Source organism: Macaca fascicularis, chromosome 3 (assembly GCF_037993035.2).
Source record: "Macaca fascicularis isolate 582-1 chromosome 3, T2T-MFA8v1.1".
Lineage (NCBI taxonomy): Eukaryota > Metazoa > Chordata > Mammalia > Primates > Cercopithecidae > Macaca > Macaca fascicularis.
The window spans coordinates 35,361,540-35,378,783 of NC_088377.1; the positions used below are offsets into that span (position 1 = coordinate 35,361,540).

The window sequence follows — 17,244 nt, forward strand, 5'->3', positions numbered from 1 at the left end:
CCTGTGTTTGTGTCCATGTGTCAGTGGTATTGTGCGTGAGGCCAGTGCGAGGTCCGGGCCTAGGACAGGAGAGGTTGACCTGCTCCTCCCGCAACCACCCTGCAGTTCTCACTGATGAGCCCCGAAAGCTTCTGCAATGTGCTCGCTGCAGCTCCTTGTGGCCTGAAGTCGGCAGACAGTGGCTGCGATCCACTCAGGGCCACGTGGCAGGCATACAGGGTCCCCAGCGTGCCTGGCACTTGCAGACGTACTGGTCTAGGGCACTGTCACCACGACCCTCAGGCAAATGCAATGATCCAGGCCCACATAAAGAAAGACAAGGCTTGAGGAGGTGAAGCCATGTGTCCAGGTCCTGGGGCTGGCAGAGGCAGGTGACAACCACACCAAGGCAGCTCTGGCCTGGATCCCGTCCCTCCCACCCCCTGATGGGGGCTGACCAGCAGCGACACCGCCAAAGACCATCTCCATTCAGCAAACACTTGTGCAAGGCTGCAGATGCTGGAGAGGCTGGGGGATGGCGTGGTTGGTGTGCCCAGAAAAGGTGGCATCCTCACGGCCACTCTCACCATTTTCCTGGCCTCTGTACTGCTAGGGTCCCTCAGGAGGACTCTGCCCGCTCTGGACCCCAGGCCAGGCTCAGCCCAGGGGCTCCACAGCAGCCCGGCCACACATCCCGAGCCTGGTCAGGGCCAAGCCTGGATGGGTGGTTCCGACAACACTCTCCCCAGGTGGAGTTGCCCCTGCACCATCTCTGATGTTCCCTGCAACGCAAGGAGACGCTTCACGGAAGTCACAGGCTCAGCCACGCAGCCTCCGCAGGCTCACCCAGCCAGGCCCTTGGAGTGACACGCATCTTCCCCCTGGGCTGACTCACACAGGGCCTGGGTCGTATGCCCCCTGCAGGCTCCAGGTGCTGGCAGGACGCCTGCTGCTGTCAGCTGAGCCTGCCATGTTTGTGGCTCAGCCCTTCCTCACCTTCCGAGCCAGTACGGTGGCTCCACGTCCAGCTAATTCCTTCCCCTCACCCCACCCAGGCAGACGCCCAGCCACCCACGAGACTCCAAAGCTCAGAGCTGGGGGGTCTGCTGCCACAGCTCGTCAGGGGCCACAGCAACAGCTGGGCTCTGCGCCCTAGGCTGGCGATGTCCTGAAGGCCGCCCATCCCCAGGGTTGTGAAGGCAGCTGGGAGGTGGAGCTGCCTCCACTCTCAAGACACACAGGACCCGGGCCTTCCTGGCCCCTCTCTATGGTAGGAATGGAGAATCGTCTCCTGGGAGGGGCACGTATCCCCGGGAGGGTCTCACCCCTGGACCACGTGCTCTGTCTGGTGTGGGTATGGTGGGCTTGGATCCCTGGGAGGGTCTCACCCCTGGACCACACACTCTGTCTGGTGTGGGTATGGTGGGCTCAGATCCCCGGGAGGGTCTCGCCCCTGGACCACGTGCTGTGGTGTGGGTATGGTGGGCTTGGATCCCCGGGAGGGTCTCGCCCCTGGACCACACACTCTGTCTGGTGTGGGTATGGTGGGCTCAGATCCCCGGGAGGGTCTTGCCCCTGGACCACGTGCTGTGGTGTGGGTATGGTGGGCTCGGATCCCTGGGAGGGTCTCACCCCCTGGACCACATACTCTGTCTGGTGTGGGTATGGTGGGCTCAGATCCCCGGGAGGGTCTCGCCCCTGGACCACGTGCTGTGGTGTGGGTATGGTGGGCTCGGATCCCCGGGAGGGTCTCGCCCCTGGACCACGCACTCTGTCTGGTGTGGGTATGGTCGGCTCGGATCCCCGGGAGGGTCTCGCCCCTGGACCACGCACTCTGTCTGGTGTGGATATGGTGGGCTCGGATCCCTGGGAGGGTCTCGCCCCTGGACCACGCGCTGTGGTGTGGGTATGGTGGGCTCGGATCCCTGGGAGGGTCTCACCCCTGGACCACGCGCTCTGTCTGGTGTGGGTATGGTCGGCTCAGATCCCTGGGAGGGTCTCGTCCTTGGACCACGCACTCTGTCTGGTGTGGGTACAGTGGGCTCGGATCCCTGGGAGGGTCTCGCCCCTGGACCACGCACTGTGGTGTGGGTACTGTTGGTTTGTTCCTGACAAGTCTCATATTGAAATGGGATCCCCAGTGTTGGAGGTGTGGCCTACAGGGAGGAGGTGTCTGGGTCATGGGGTAACAGGCCTCACCCACAGCCTGGTACTGCCTTTGAGGGAACTAGTGAGGTCTCTTTGTTCCCATGAGAGCTGGTTAGGAGCCTGGCACCCCACCCCCTCGGCCTCCTGCCATGGGATCTCTGCCCATGTGGGCAGTTCCTCTTCCTCTCCTGCCATGAATGGACGCAGCCTGAGACCCTCACCAGATGTACACACACTTTTGAACTTTGCAGCCACCAGAATTGTCAGCCAAATACACTCCTTTTTTCTAGAAACCACCCAGCCTCAGATATTCCTTTACAGCAACGTAACGGGCAAAGACACCAGGCAAGCCTATCCCGCCAGTTTCCACGGAGGCCCAGCGCTGTGCTGGCCACTGCAGGTGTGTGGGGGACAGGAGGAGGGAGACACGAGGAAGGAGGGAACCCTGAAACACCGAGGCCACCTGTGCTGTTTTATCAGCTCGCCATCGCTCAGCACCTGAGAAGTAGGCTCACAGGCCCCACTTTGTACTTGGGGACCTGAGACTAGAAGTCATTTCCCAGGGCCAACCTGCAGCCATAGAGGAGTCTGGACCCTGCCGGACGCCCACGTTCTCATTTTTCTTGGGGACGTGCACAGCCTTCCCGTCTGGGAGTTCTGCAGTCCATGCAACAGTGAGAATGTGGGACCCTGGCGGGATCAGACAGACACCAGCAGCGGGCTCTGTGCGGGACCCCGGCGGGATAAGCAGATGCCAGCAGCGGGCTCTGTGCGGGACCCCGGCGGGATAAGCAGATGCCAGCAGCAAGCCCTGTGCAGGACCCCGACAGGATAAGCAGATGGCAGCAGCGGGCCCTGTGCGGGACCCTGGCGGGATAAGCAGACGCCAGCAGCGGGCTCTGCACCACCTCCCCCCTACCCCGCCTTCTAACCTCCCCCAGCCGAGGTCTGGCAGGCACAGCAACAATGAGCAGGGGGAAAGAAGGGTGCACAGAAGCACCATCCCGGGCTGGCACAAAGATGAGGGGCACGGGGCTATTTCTGCTTCCCAGGAAGGCTGCTGTACAAAAACATTTTTCTATAGCTGTACACCGTGCTTGTGCTCTAAGCTAAGCGTTACACAAAAACATTTTTTAAAGGCTGGGCACGGTGGCTCAGGCCTGTAATCCCAGTACTTTGGGAGGCCGAGGCAGGAGGATCACGAGGTCAGGAGATTGAGACCATCCTGGCCAACATGGTGAAACCTCGTCTCTACTAAAAGTACAAAAAAATTAGCTAGGTGTGGTGACACATGCCTGTAATCCCAGATACTCGGGGGGCTGAGGCAGGAGAATTGCTTGAACTCAGGAAGCAGAAGTTGCAGTGAGCCGAGATCATGCAACGGCACTCCAGCCTGGTGACAGAGCATGCTAGCCTCCATCTCTACATACATACATACATACATACATACATACAATTTAAAAGTTTGTAAACTCAAAAAGTTACAGCAAACTTTATTATTATTATTATTATTATTATTAGAGATGGGATCTCACTCTGTCACCCAGGCTAGAGCGCGGTGGTGCGATCATAGTTCACCGCAGCCTCTAACTCCTGGGGCTCAAGCAATTCCCGGCCTCGGCCTCTGAAGTAGCTGGGACTATCGGCAGGCGCCACCACGCCTGGCTAAGTTTTAAATATTTTGTAGACATGGGGTCTTGCTATGTTGCCAAGGCTGGTCTTGAACTCCTGGGCTCAAGAGATCCCCCCACTTCAGCCTCCCCAAATGCTAGGATTACAGGCATGGGCCACTGTGCCCAGCCATTCATTTATCATTGAAGAAAGAAAAACATTTTTAAGAATTGAGTGTAGCCTAAGTGGTACAGCGTTTATAAAGTCTCCAGTTGTGCACAGTAATGTCCGAGGCCTTCACACTCACTCACCACCATTCACCGGCTCGCCCAGAGCACCTGCCAGCCCTGTGAGCTCCGTTCACAGTGAGCGCCCGATGCAGGTGCACCACCTTCCACCCTTCATACGTCATGTCTACAGCACCTTTTCCATATTTAGACACGTGCAGACACGCAGACGCTTAGCACTGTGCCACGGCGGCCTACTGCATTCAGCACGGTCGTGAGCTGCACACTTTTGCAGCTTGGCAGCAGCCCGCTAGGCCGTACAGCCCAGGGGTACGAGAGGCCGTGCGGCCCAGGGGTGCAGGAGGCTGCACGGCCCAGGCTTGTGTAAGTCACTCTAGGAAGTTCCCGCAGAGACAACACTGCCCAACAGCACATTCCTCAGCGTGCATCCCTGTCATCCAGCGAAGTGAAACTGTATTAGACTTACACGTACACACACAGGTGAGTGCTGAGTATCCCCTACTGGAAATGCTTGGGACCAAGTGTCTGGGACCCCCGGTTTTTCCGGCTGTTAGAATATCTGTATTACGTGCCTACTGGCTGAGTAAGCATCTCATGCAAATATTCATCCCTAATCTGAAAATCTGGTATCGGAAACGCTCCATTAAGCATTTCCTTTGAGCGACAGATCCACAATCAAAAAGCTGTGGATTTTGGAACATTTCCAATTTCAGGTTTTCGAAGCGGGGAGGCTGGACCTGTGTGCCTTTCCCCCTCATCCATACAACACACCCGGCAGGTCGACATCGCCACAGACCTGCTGTGCTCAACGGTGAAGTCACACACGGTGGTGGTGCTGGGTTTGCACAGTTCTGCAATCTGTGCCATCCACGCCTCTGGCCCTGACGCCCACCCTGCAGGCCTCTGAGCCGGGGAAGGCCCCAGGCAGCAAGGAACGAGGAGCCTGCTGGAACCAGTGTGTTTCCCGGACCCCAGAAGTTCACGGTTTTGCCCCAAATTGCATTTGCTCTGTGCCCCTGGCCTGGTCAATCCACTTCTTACCGTCAATTTTCTCACTCTAGTAACAGGAGGCTTCCTTCCCTGGGTCTTGAGAAGAGGGGAAAAGGGAGGTGAGGAGAATTCCATGAGAACCACTGGGAGGAGTGCAGCCAGGATGGAGGGACCAGGAGCTGAGCCTCCCTCCCTCCAGGCCCAGGCAGGGTATGGCCTTCCCAGAACGTTCTAGGGACTCTGGAATCTCTGTCTCCTCTCAGGAGGGAGAGGAGCAGAGGCAGCAGGTTCCCGCTGGTAAGAGCTGGAGCTGAGATTTGCCTGCCTTTCCTCCAAACGGCAGCCCGGGCAGGCAGCTCCCTCCACCCACACGGCAACAAGAGGCTTGGTCCTGGCTGGGACGGGAAGCCCTATTCTCCTCGGCGAAGCGGCGGGGGACGGTGTGGCAAACCCTCAATTATCCCAGCACACATCTGTGGAACCCGCTCGACTGGAAACAGGCTTGGCTATTTCTAACTCCGTCTGCAGCCCCCTTTCTGCCTGAAGAATCATTTGGGGGAAAATCAGATAAAATGAATGACGTGGCCAGGAGGTTGGGGTTTGGCAGGATTGCTCAGGAACATAGGAGCCACGTATGCCCGCCCCCAGGTGGGGTAGGGTGGGGCAGGGGGGCCTATCTCCCTGCTCTCCCTGCCCTCCCACACTGGCCTCTGCCCTCCGTGGCCCTATCTCAGGAGGGCAGCTCGGGACAGACCATCCTGGGCAGCTTGGGGCAGACCCTTCTGGGTGCACCTCGTGATGCTCAGTGCCCTGGGGGTGCCTTTCTGAAGCCAGGAGGCCAGGGTCAGGGCCCCCAGGGAGCACCTAGAGCACGTTCCTCATGAGACGGGGAAACTGAGTCTCACGGGAGCGCAGTGGCCTCGCCAAGGCTGCACACCAGGGTCAGGAGCTGGCCAGGACAAGGTGACTCCAGAGTGTCTCTTCTTTCTCCTCTGGAGAGTGGAGACTGGGGCTACCCCTGCATGGCCCTGATGAGTCAGTGACCATCTGCAGGCAGAGATGCCCACATGAGCCCTGGCCCTACAGGTTGGCTGCTGTCTGTTCGCTGTTTATCTCTTCCCTTTTTCCCCCCTGAAACCTGTTTTTCTGTCTATCTGGCAGAGCCCTAGAGCGCCCTCTCCATAAGCCAGGCCCTGAGCTGGGGGCGTGGGGCAGCCGTGAACAGCACGAGTGCCTCTCCTGTCACCAAGCTTGGTGTCCTGGGTACAGAGGAGGCAGGAATGACAGGTGGATGGGGCAGGACCGACGCTGGTCTCGTGGTCAGAGCTCCTGCCAGAGGACTCGGCAGCTCTTGGCACCCAAGGGGGAGGATTTCTCAGGAGGCCGACGGCCTCACCCAGTGAAGGGCAGCTCGGAGGACTCCGGAAGTAGGCTCACAGGGAGTCTTTGAAAGCTCGAGCGTTGCAGGTCGTCCAGAGGGTCTGCAGGGACCAGGACGCCGAGCGAGGGCCAGCAGAGCTATCCTGTGGCTCTGGGGATGGCAGGCAGGGTTGCAGGATCACAGCTCTGTGAGAAGCACGGGTGCACCGTGGGCTGGAGCTGAACCAGCCAACAGGGATCCTGGTGCAACATGACCGCTCTACAGGTGACACTTACGAGACTCGCCTCCTACAGCCTCTGAAGTGAGCCGCAGTTACTTCCACTCAACAGGTGAGGAGACTGACACGTGGGGAGGTGAGGCTGTGTGCCCAGTGTCAGCCCTCATGAACATGCTCTAGAGGCCCAGATCCTTCCAGCAGGAGATCCCTCCACGTTAATCAGATGGGGCGCAGGAAGGTCTGGGAGGCCCCAGCCCTCCAAAGAGGGGAGGGGGCGAGAGGGGTGCTGGGCACAGCTGCCAGCAAGGCACGTGGGCTGGGCAGGACAGAGTCTGGAGTGGGAGGAGGAGTGGAGAGGGAGGAGGAAGAGCAGGAGGAGAGGGTGGGGGTTGGGTGAGGCCAGGGGAAAGAGGCTGTGAAAGGAAGCCTGAGAGAGAAATGGAGCAAGAAGCATCTTTAAAAACCAGGCACCCAGCAGTGGGGGAGAAACACAGGAGGGGCATGCTTAGGTCCCCTGGGGACCCTCAAGGGACAACTAACCCAACAGAATAAAACTTCTGGCAGAGTTGCCTGTCAGGAAAAGCACAAGGTGGCAGGTGTTCTAGGAGGGGAGCCAGCAGAAGAAGGGGTCCCACGTCTGAGGAACCCAGGAGGGCTTCCTGGAGAAGGTGTCTACAAGCGAGCTGGGCCCAGGTGAAGAGGACGGAGCCGGTGGGCCTTGGCGCTGGGGTTCTAGGGAGAAACGCAGGCACAAGTTGGCAGCTTCTGCCTGCAGGGACTTCACTGCTCAGAAATGAAAATGATGGACCAAGGTGGGGTCTCGGCAACCATGACGGTGTGCCAGGAACATGGCCCCACTTACTCCTGCGGGTGAGACATAACTGTGCCTGCTTTACAGACGAGGCAGAGGCCCAGCCGGCACCCTGCTGGCAACAGCTGTGCTTGGGCACCAGCCCACACGCTCACCTCAGTCAGCCCCCTGCCTGGATTGCCCAGAGATCCCCCTGCCAGGCCCACCCCAGAGCTCTCAGCCCTGCCTGCAAATACCAACTTGTAAAGCCCTTCCATCCTTTTCTTAATCTCCCCGATCCTGTGAGCTTCAAGCATGAAAACACAGTGCATGTCATACACGGGGAAAGCGGGTCAGCTGAAAGCAACCTCATTCCCTGACACTGTCCACCCATGCGAGCCCCCGGGACAGGGCCCAGAGCAGGCATGGTGGGCAGCCAGGAGGGTGGGGAGCAGGGCCACTGTGGGCACCAGGCCTTGCTGGTGGAGTGCTGGGCCAGTGGCCCGTCTGTCCTTCCGGAGGCGGCTGCCTCAGCTCCGTGCCTCCTGACCCAGCACAACCAGCCCTCACAGGGCCTGCAAAGACATATTCACACAGGCCTTGGGCCAGGACAGGCTGTGGTCCAGAAAGTCAGGTCAGGCCAGGCCTGCCACTGGAAAGAAGGGACAGCAAGGGCTGGAAGATGGGCAGTGAGGGGGTGGCCTGGGAGGGCGCCAAGGCTCCAGATCACAAGGGTCTAGGAAGGGAGGCGGGACACCTGGCAATAGCTGCAGGGGCCAGGCCAGATCCCTGAAGGAGCCGCGGCTCCTCAGGGCAAGCCAGGCCTCCTGTACGCTGTGTGTCCTTCAGGCCTGGAGCGAGCTGGCCAGCTCCTGGGCTCTCTGCTGCCTGCCTGCCTCCTCCTGGGGCCCCCTTCCTGTCTCTCCCTGACCTCAGGAGCCTGGGGGCTAAGAGGGCTCCAAGGCAGGGAGGAGGGCAGGGGTTCCCGTACAGGCCACGAGGGTTGAAGGTCCCGCCCAGGCTGTGGGGGCTGAAGGTCCGGCCACTGGCAAGCTGAGGCCGGCCCAAGCCTTCTGCTCTCAGCATCCTGCCATGGCCTGGGTCCGGGGGGCGGGATGAGGGCCGAGGGAGCTGAGATGCTGGCTTGAGCAGGGAGAGCGGCAGGGCCCGTGCTCGAGGGTATGACAGGGATGGACCTGGTGTCCAGCAAACCTGAGGACACCAGGCAGGGGTGTGCTTCAGAAGCCCACACGGGGCTGACAGGGGCCAAGGAACTACTTGCTAACGGGGTTTTTTAAAAGTAACAGAGGAGCACACACAATGGAACCCCAGGATCCTGAGTTCCCAGGTGTAAATGAACATGCCTACATACGTGCCTATGTATAGAACACCAAAAGGAAACAGCAAAGCGGGACGGCGGCTGCCTTTCACGGGAGGATGACGACTGGCTTGCGTCCCTCTTTGGAATTTTCGACACTCTAAATAGAAAACACTGTGGAGGGCGCCCCAAGGTTCCGCTGGAGTTGGTCCTCCTAAGATCATTGCTTCAACTACAGCACATGCAGGGATCCGGGGAAACGCTGCCTCCTAATTTGTAAATGTTGATGTAACAAGTGATGTGTTAAGTGATGACGGTTCGTGATACGCCTTTATTAATACTAATCATTTTCAAAACCCATGGAATTTCTATAATGCATTAAACACCTCTGTGAATTATTCAAAGTATACAGAATTATACAAAAGCGAAGAAGTACATTTCTGATAGCTTATTTAAAGACTTGGTGTGTTTTTATTATTCAAAGCTTTGAGACTTTCACGCGTGTAGAAATGGATGAATGTGATCTGAGAAGCGGGAAATCCAGAAGGAGCGCAGAGCAAGCCCGGCGCAGGGCCCCAGAGCGGCGCAGGCTGTGAAGACAGGCGGGTTGTGCAGGAGGAGGAGGAACCGCCGGGCTAAGGCTGAATCAGACAGGTAGCGGCTCGCTGCTGGGAGAGGCTGGCGGACATGCGTAGGCCGCACTGGGTACAGCTTTTGTACAAATCAAAGTTGGTTTTCGGTTCTATAAAGACACGCAGAGGCTGCAGACTGCGGGCGGTTTAGACGCCCGTTCCAGACCATAGCAGTCCCAGGTGGGGCCCGTCTCTGCCTGTCCTGACCTCCCACAGCCACCGCCCCCTCCAACCTTCCTGAAGCAGCCACATGCCAAGACGGGGCCGCGAGGCCTCACCGGGGCCACAATGCCACGCCAGGTCGACGGCACCATCTTCACAAACGGGAGGTTAGCTCACTGGGGCAGTGATGAACAAGCCGTTGTCACCCTGGGTTTCCAGCTGCTGGAGGTCCACGTGGGGCCACCGCCACCCTGAGGGTCAACATGTAACACCTCGATTTCTGCTACCAGACCCTGCTCACCCGAGGACTCTTCATGTCCACAATGGTGGACCCAGTCCTGCTGCACCAGCAAACCAGAAGAGCGCCTGCTGGCTCACAGGACGAGGGTGTGGAGATGTGGCCGGCTCCCGGCTCTCCTTTCCTCTTCTAGTCTGTCTACCTTGCCTTGTGCTGGCCTCTGGCTGCTGTCCCGCCGCGCAGCCTGGCGGCTTGGAAGGCACCCCTGCCCCGGCCCCACATGGACTTCAGTCCTCCCCAGGCGCTGCTGCCACTGGACACACTGACACACGCCTGCGGCCACAGCCCTTGTGGAACGAAGCCCAAGTTGCGACAGACAGAGGCCGAGAAAATCGGCGCAGCGGCCCAGGGCCTTCCACACCCAGAGTCCAGGGCTGCAAAGCCACATAGGGTTGGCCCAAGGCTGAGAAGCCTCAGGGGGTGAAGCCTCAGGACAGCCCAGTGCACCTCCTTCCTGCCTGGCCCTCCACACCATCCCCTTCGCAGAGCTGCTCCTTTGCCGAGGGCTACGGTCGGATCTCCCCATGGGAGGAGACAGAGCCAGAGAACAGTCGCACACAGGACCCACCTTGAAGATGAGGCAGTCGCCCGGGTGCTCGGCGTACAGCGAAGTCAGCCGGTACTGGTTCTCTGTGGTGATGTCGATCTGGTAGCCGGTGAGCGTGTAGCAGGCCTTGCGGAACTCCTGGATCTTGGTCTGGAAAACCTCCTTGAGCCGCTGGTTCTTCAGCTCGGCGCTCTCCACCTGCTTCTTCAGCTCTGCGGGAGGGAGGGAAGGAGACAGTGAGTGCAGCACCCGGCCGGAGGGGTGGGGAACCAGGAGTGGCCAGGGCAGGGAGGAGGCTGAGTACAGGCGGGAGTGGCGGCTGCCCAGGGACACAGGAGGCCCCCATGTCACACCAGCCAGCCTCCATTGGCACGCAAGAGAGAATGAGTGAGGGGTGAGCTGATAAAGGCTGATCCTCTGGTGGTGGTGATGATAAAGTTACTGCATTAAGAACGGTAACTCTGAGAGCCAGACTACGAGCAGCCCAGGAGGGACCAGCCCTCAGCCGGCAGAATGACACCTGGAGCCACCCAATCACTGCCAGGAAGCCGCAGGATCAGGCATGACTCAGGGGCGCACCTGCCCCAACGCTCCAGCGACTTAGGCGAGAACCTGAAGAGTAGCTGCTGCTGAGGATGTGGGTCCCAAAGTGAAGGCCTGGGCCGCCACACCACCCAGCGATCCTGACCATCTGTTCCCAGGCTGCTGCCTGGGTCCTTTCTGGGGTTGGACACCTTCCCCGCAGGAGCCAGCACCGAGAAATGGGGAGGCAGGCAGGAAGCCACCTGGACATTCCGGATCCTATTGCCCCGGGGCTTTACCTGCCAGCCACCTCTGAGGCCAGGTCACTCGTGAGACGAGAGCCGGCACCCCCAGGCCCACTGTCCCCAACATGGCTCTAAGTGACCATTCAGGGTACAGTCCTGCGCCCCGCCCCCGCCCCCCGCCGCCAGGGTTTACGGTTGCCTGGGGAGGAACTACTGAGCAGAGCCATCAGGAGGATAACAGCGATTATCATGAATCTCTCACCCGAAAGGCCTTCCAAGTAATTAAACCTCGATTTATCCTCACCGTTAATTATTAGGACTGGCTCCACTTAAATGCACACAGAGCCGTCCCCTAGGCTGGGTGCTTCCCAGCAGTGCTGTCTGGAGCTGGCGCTGGGGAGCCCTCCAGGGGCCTGGGACCACTCCAGGCGGGGCCGGGAGCCCGGTGAACCCTATCCTGCAGGTCACAGGAGATGGGCCAGCTGCCAGCCTCCCTCCACTCTGACGAGGGACTGAATCACAGGACTGGTGTAGGTACCCGCATCCAGGCACAGGATGGTCAGCTCCCTGGCTGGGCTGAGAAAGAGGATATTAAAGTCAACCATAGCCACAAGGTTGGAGAGAACAAGGGTTCCAACCCCAGGCAGTGCCCGGGGGAAGGCTGGTCCTGAGTTAGAGATGAGTCTGAAGGCCCCAGGACGGGTGTGGGGTCCCCCACAGCCCACTCTGGGGGAGTGTGAGGAAAGGTACACATGTGAGTGCCTGCTGGCCAGGTCACAGCGAGTGAGGGAGGGGCTGCCGGGGAGTTTGTGTACAGCGGCCAGAAGAGGCTCTGATGGGCCAGTTTAAGGCAGACGATGCAGTCCAGGTTGCTTCCTGGAGATGATCAGGGACAGGGGAGCCAAGTGCAAACGAGAAGCCCTGAAGTCTACAGAGAAAGATGGAGAATGCGGGAGGGGCCGCGGGTCCAGCTCGGCTCTGCCTCCTCGACCTGTGACCCTGAACCTACCCCTTCACCCCATCTCCCAGGTCCTCTGTCTGCAACACGGACACAGGCAGGCAGCTGCCTTCAGAGGCAGTGAGCCAGATCACGCACTGGAGGCCACTGCCGAGAGTGCAGGGCCGCTGGGCACCCCCGACGGCGTGAGCTCAGTAGAGCAGCCCGTTCCGTGTGCAAATGCACTCACCGCCTGGCTGTGACAGCTACGAACACGATCCAATCCCCAGTCCACACACGAGGACACTCAGGCTCACAGAGATTCGCCGCTTGGCTGCAAGAGCAAGGGCGCCGCCTGCCATGGGTTCTGGAAGGAGCAGCAGTGCAGGGCCCATGTTAGTGGCATCCGGATGTCAGGGACTGGGAGGAGACGGGGCCTGTACCACCGCGGGCCTGTCAGCAGAGGGGCCCTGGCGCCCGTCCACCTGTGGGATGGCAGCCTCGGCACTGATTCGGCACTGATTCGGCCCTGGCCCCGACCTGGCCTCCTCCCTCCGTCGCCGGCAAAGACGGCCCTGGGGGACGTTGTTATTCCACAGCCCTGCCCCTCCGGCAGGAGGAGGCCCGGGGCCCTTGATGAATCAGGCGACGAAATCTGAAGGTTAATTGGCAGCTCTGACCCCAATATTCTTCCCTGCGTCCCTCGGCTGACCCTCCCGAAGACGGGGCTGTCGGTAGCAGGAGTTCCCACGTGCGGAAGGAAGAACGCAGAGACCACGTTTCAGAGGCCATATTTCACTCTAACACGGCCCATGCTGCCTTTGATAGATCTCAGACGTCCAAAGGGGAAGAATTAGATTTTGGTAATAAATGCAGCCTGACCTTGGAGGAGGAAAGAGCCCTGTTTTCCGATAGACCTCAAAGCCGCCTGTGCCGCTCACAGACCTCTGGAAGCTCCGGGGCTCCCAGCTGCATGGCCCACCCATGGCAGGTTGGCATGAGGTCCCAGGGTGAGGAAGGTGGTGTGTGGGGCCCCCTCTCAGAGGCGAGACCACCACCCATACAGCTGGGAGCAGCGGGGACCGCCGCATTCACTCCTGGCGCCACTCTCTCGCCCTCTGACAGCCAAACCCAGGGCCCTGGAGGGGAAGGGTCCGTCCTCCATGCCACACAGACCCTCGGAAGCGAGGGGGCCCTGACCCTGGTCTCCAGTCCAGGTAGGGAAGGGTCCATCCTCCAGACAAGGCTGCCTCGACGGAGTCGGTTCAGCTTGGGGCAGATCAAGCCAGCGTTCTGACCCCCCTTTATCCCTGTAGTTCAGTGGCTTACATAAACGTGAATGAATAATTCACACAATGGTTTGGATAAAATAAATAAAAGATGGGTTTTCTGTCTCGGAGATGTCATTGCTTTCTTGCCGGTTGCTCTCACGTGGTCTCCTCCAAAGTGAGCCAGGAGCCCGGGGTTCCTCTGGATGGGGTTCTGTGGACCTGGATCCTGGGCAAGCTCCTCTCAGAGACCCCAGAAGCCAGTGGCCGAGACCCCCAGGGTGAGAAGCGACAGCCCTGTGCCCGACCCTGGCCCTAGGACCACAGAGGCACCGCCCAGGCTGTTCTCAGGCCCGACCTGCGACAGCAGTGCATGGGCTGAGGCGAGGCAGTGGTGCGGCCTGCAGCGCTCCAGGCCCCCGTCCCCCGCCCAGCCCGGCCTGCTGTGTGCTCATGGCCTGCGGTGCCAGGGGTGCTCAGGGATGGAGCCCAGCTCTGCAGCCCTGCTCTCTGGGGTGGCCCCACCAAGGCTTTTAGGCCCTCCCCACTGGCCTCCAGAGTCACCCCAGGCTTAGAGCCAAACCGCAAGGAGGCCCTGAGCCCAGCCCACCCACAGCCCTGACTGTGGTGGAAGGTGGGCTTCCCTGCCCGGGGATGTTGAACTCTGGCCACACGGAACAGGAGCACCTGCCTAGGAAGCAGCAGCTCCCCTCTGCCTGGACGCCGGCCCTCCTCGGGCCCCTCCTCCACACCCCTGGGACCCCTGCTACCTCTAGGAGGTACCTGCTACCACCCTGCAGGGACGCAGGGGCACACGCCTGGTGCTGATGGGTTCTCAAGGCCTCGATGAGGGGCAAGAGAGGAAGGAGAACAGCAGGTGTTCAAGTGGGAGTCAGAGAGGACGCGGCGGCGGCTGCCTAGGGTGCGGCCCAGTGGGGCGTCACAGGGGGCCAAAGGCATCCATGACGCTGGTGCCTGAACAGCTACCCCCTCACCACCTTAGCCCCACACCTGCCTCCTCCTGGAATCACAGGAAGCAGCTGTGAAGAGGACAGAATAAAAATACATTGTGCTCCATTACGTAAAGGCTAGCTAGTGGGGAAGAGCGGCTTTACGGCACTGAGGGCCGGGATGTCAGGATAAAGGAGCGTTTACAGCACGTATCTCAAGAGGTCCGGTTCACAGCCTGAAACACGGAGACTGCTTCTACCTTGGCAGGGCAGGGAGAGCCAGCACACAGCTGTGGCCTACAGGGATGGGGACAGAGATGCCAGGGCCCAGGCCTTTCAGAAGGAGGGAAAAGGAAAACGCAGTACTTTTCTCTACATCCTCTTCACTCCTTCCAGTGTTACGGGGCACATGCAGACGACAGCAAGCAGAGAATCTTTCCAAGGTACCAACAGATCTCAGGAGTGCAGCCCCAGGGCACTGCCTGTCCACTTCCGCCCTTCCCTGGAGCCTGAGCTATACCCACGCTGAACCAGGCTGGGCGGGCTATGTGAGCCTCAGGGTGAGGGGAACCCTGCCCCAGGCTCCAGCCTTGCTGCATGTCCTGCAGTGGGAAGGGGACCCAGCAGCCCCCTAGCTCTGTGGGCCTGGACTCTGGGACCTCTCCCGTGAGTGAGGCCGGCCTGACCCCCATCTGTGTCCTGGGATGATTTTAAGAGCAGTCTGGGGCTGGGCACGGTGACTCACACCTGGAATCCCAGCATTTGGGAGGCTGAAGCAGGTGGATTATCTGAGGTCAGGAGTTCGACACCATCCTGGCCAACACTGTGAAACCCTGTCTCTACTAAAAATACAAAAATTAGCTGGGTGTGGTGGCGCACACCTGTAATCCCAGCTACTCGGGAGGCTGAGGCAGGAGAATCACTTGAGCCTGGCAGGCAGAGGCTGCAGTGAGCTGAGATCAAGCCACTGCACTCCAGCCTGGAGTGCAAAAAAAAAAAAAAAAAAAAAAAGGATCCTGGGCCTGGCTGTTTACCAAGCACCTGCAGGCACCCACAGGCACTGGGCAGCTCTGCTCCAAGGAGGCCGGCTCCTGCACAGCTGAGGTAGCCGACCCACGTGGGAAGACATCACAGTGGGAAGAGACGCCAGCCCTGCTGCTTCCACAGGGTCCCTGAGCCCCAAGCAGCCTCTTCCCAGGCTGGCCTTAGTTCTCTGGGCTGACACCACTCCTGCTAATCCATCCAGTCCCTGTCCAGGCAGACAGATCTCCACGCTCCCACATCAAGACTCCAGCTGGAGCAGGGCTCTCTCCTGGGGTATTCACGCCCTGCTGGGTGCCTGGCTTGGCAGTTGCGGCAGCTGCATCTGGCCCTGGCCTGACTTGGTCCCAGCCCCACCCCAGGCCCTGAGCCGCGCTCCCTTCCCCAGCTGCCTCTCCTGCACCTGGCTTCTCCATTGCGCCAGCCTCTGGCTCCTGTTCTCCACATGCTCTTTTCCTGCAGGGCGTGGATTGTGGCGCCCACAGAGCTGTTTCAGATGCCTGGGCCTCAGGCTCTTTCCCTGTGGTGCACTCTGAGCTCAGGTGGGCTGGGCCAGGGCTGTGTGTCACTATCACACCTGAGAACCTGGAACATGGAAGTGCGTGATGGGCGCATGCTGAACACGCAGGTGAGTGAAGCCGCCATCCCCTACAGCCCTGAGCTCCTGTCCCTGAGCAAGCTTCACCGTCAGCTTAACCACAAGCAAGAACACATACAGCGGACAGGACACATACACCCACCGCTGAAAGTCCGTTTATCCCCGAACACGTGTGCGTCTGTCCCTGAACACCCGTGTTCATCTCTGAACATACAGCCTTCCCATGGCCTCAGAAGAAAAGCCCTTAAAATCAAGGCAGGCCCAAGAGAGGCCGTGCCACAGCCCCGCCCGCAAGCCTCCACTTCCATCCCCGCTGTGGCTGACAGGGTCACTGTGAGAGCCGGCAGCCTCCAGGGCTTCAGCCTGTGAGGGGACAGTGAGGGTACCTATGGCCTCAGAGCAGCTCCCAGCTGCTCAGCCCTTGCCATGCCCCCATCCCCACTATCTCCCCACCGCCACCACCTTGCCCCTGTCCCACGGTCCCCCAGCTCCTGTCCCTGACCTGGACAGGTACCCCAGTGAGGAGCTGGCTTGGGTCTGGGCCCTGCACAGCTGCCACCGAGGACCCCAAGTCCCAGACTCCACAGTAACGCTTGGTTTAGGAAGCGGAAGCAGCTTTTGAAATTTTCCTTTGGGGACTCAGGGCAGAGCCATTTTTCTTCCTAAATAGTGAATAAAATACAGTTAACCAATGTTGGGATTTTCAGGCTTTAAACAACCCACAAAAAGGGACTAATATTTCACCATTAAACAAAACAGCCCCCGAGGCCCAGGCCAAGCCAGGAGGATAACTCTACTTGGGGCAGGCCCGGCCCCACTGCTGACGCCGCCACGTGGCCAGGAGGAAGGAGTGATTCCAGGCTCCACACGCTGCCTGTGTGTTCACAGACAAGTCACCTCACCTCTCTAAGCCCCCTTTCCTCCCTGGGTGTGGTGGGAGCGGGGCTAACGTCACCTGCCCCCGGGTCAGTAAGACAGTGGAGGCGAAAACCCTCTCGGCAGTAACATGTTTCTCATAAAACACATCCCTGTGCCGTCAACAACCCCTCAGCCGTCTACGGACATCACAGGTGCTCGGTGCGGGATCTGAGCGGTGGGCCTGAGTCCAGGTGTGGAGTGAGGGGACAGTGTGGTCTGGGCCGCAAAGACGCCCAGAAGGTCACCCGAGTGTGGTCCGGACTGACCCTGGAGAGACAGGGCGACCGCCCCGACACCCCCAGAGTATGGCACAGAGTCTCCAGGAGGAGGCGGCCTGTGGCCCCAGAGCTCAGGAGTAAGTCTGGCCAGGGCCACCCTGCAAGGGTGAGATGAAGGCTCTCGGCAGACACGGGTGGCCAGGCAGGATGTTTGCCCATATACGGT

The 17,244-nt window shown here is 59.8% G+C and overlaps 1 protein-coding gene across 33 annotated transcripts in view; it reads right to left on the reverse strand.

Moving 5' to 3' along the window:
- Positions 1-17,244, reverse strand: part of MAD1L1 (mitotic arrest deficient 1 like 1) — a 421,592-nt gene that overhangs the window by 74,092 nt on the left and 330,256 nt on the right. For 30 of the 33 annotated variants that reach the window (XM_015447010.3, XM_074034253.1, XM_074034256.1 and 27 more), the window contains one exon: positions 10,343-10,533. In XM_015447010.3, coding sequence (XP_015302496.1) covers positions 10,343-10,533 — 191 coding nt within the window. Of the gene's footprint in view, positions 1-9,126; positions 9,728-10,342; positions 10,534-17,244 lie in introns of those variants that run through there. The other 3 variants (XM_074034259.1, XM_005549006.5, XM_015447011.4) reach the window with 1 other exon arrangement.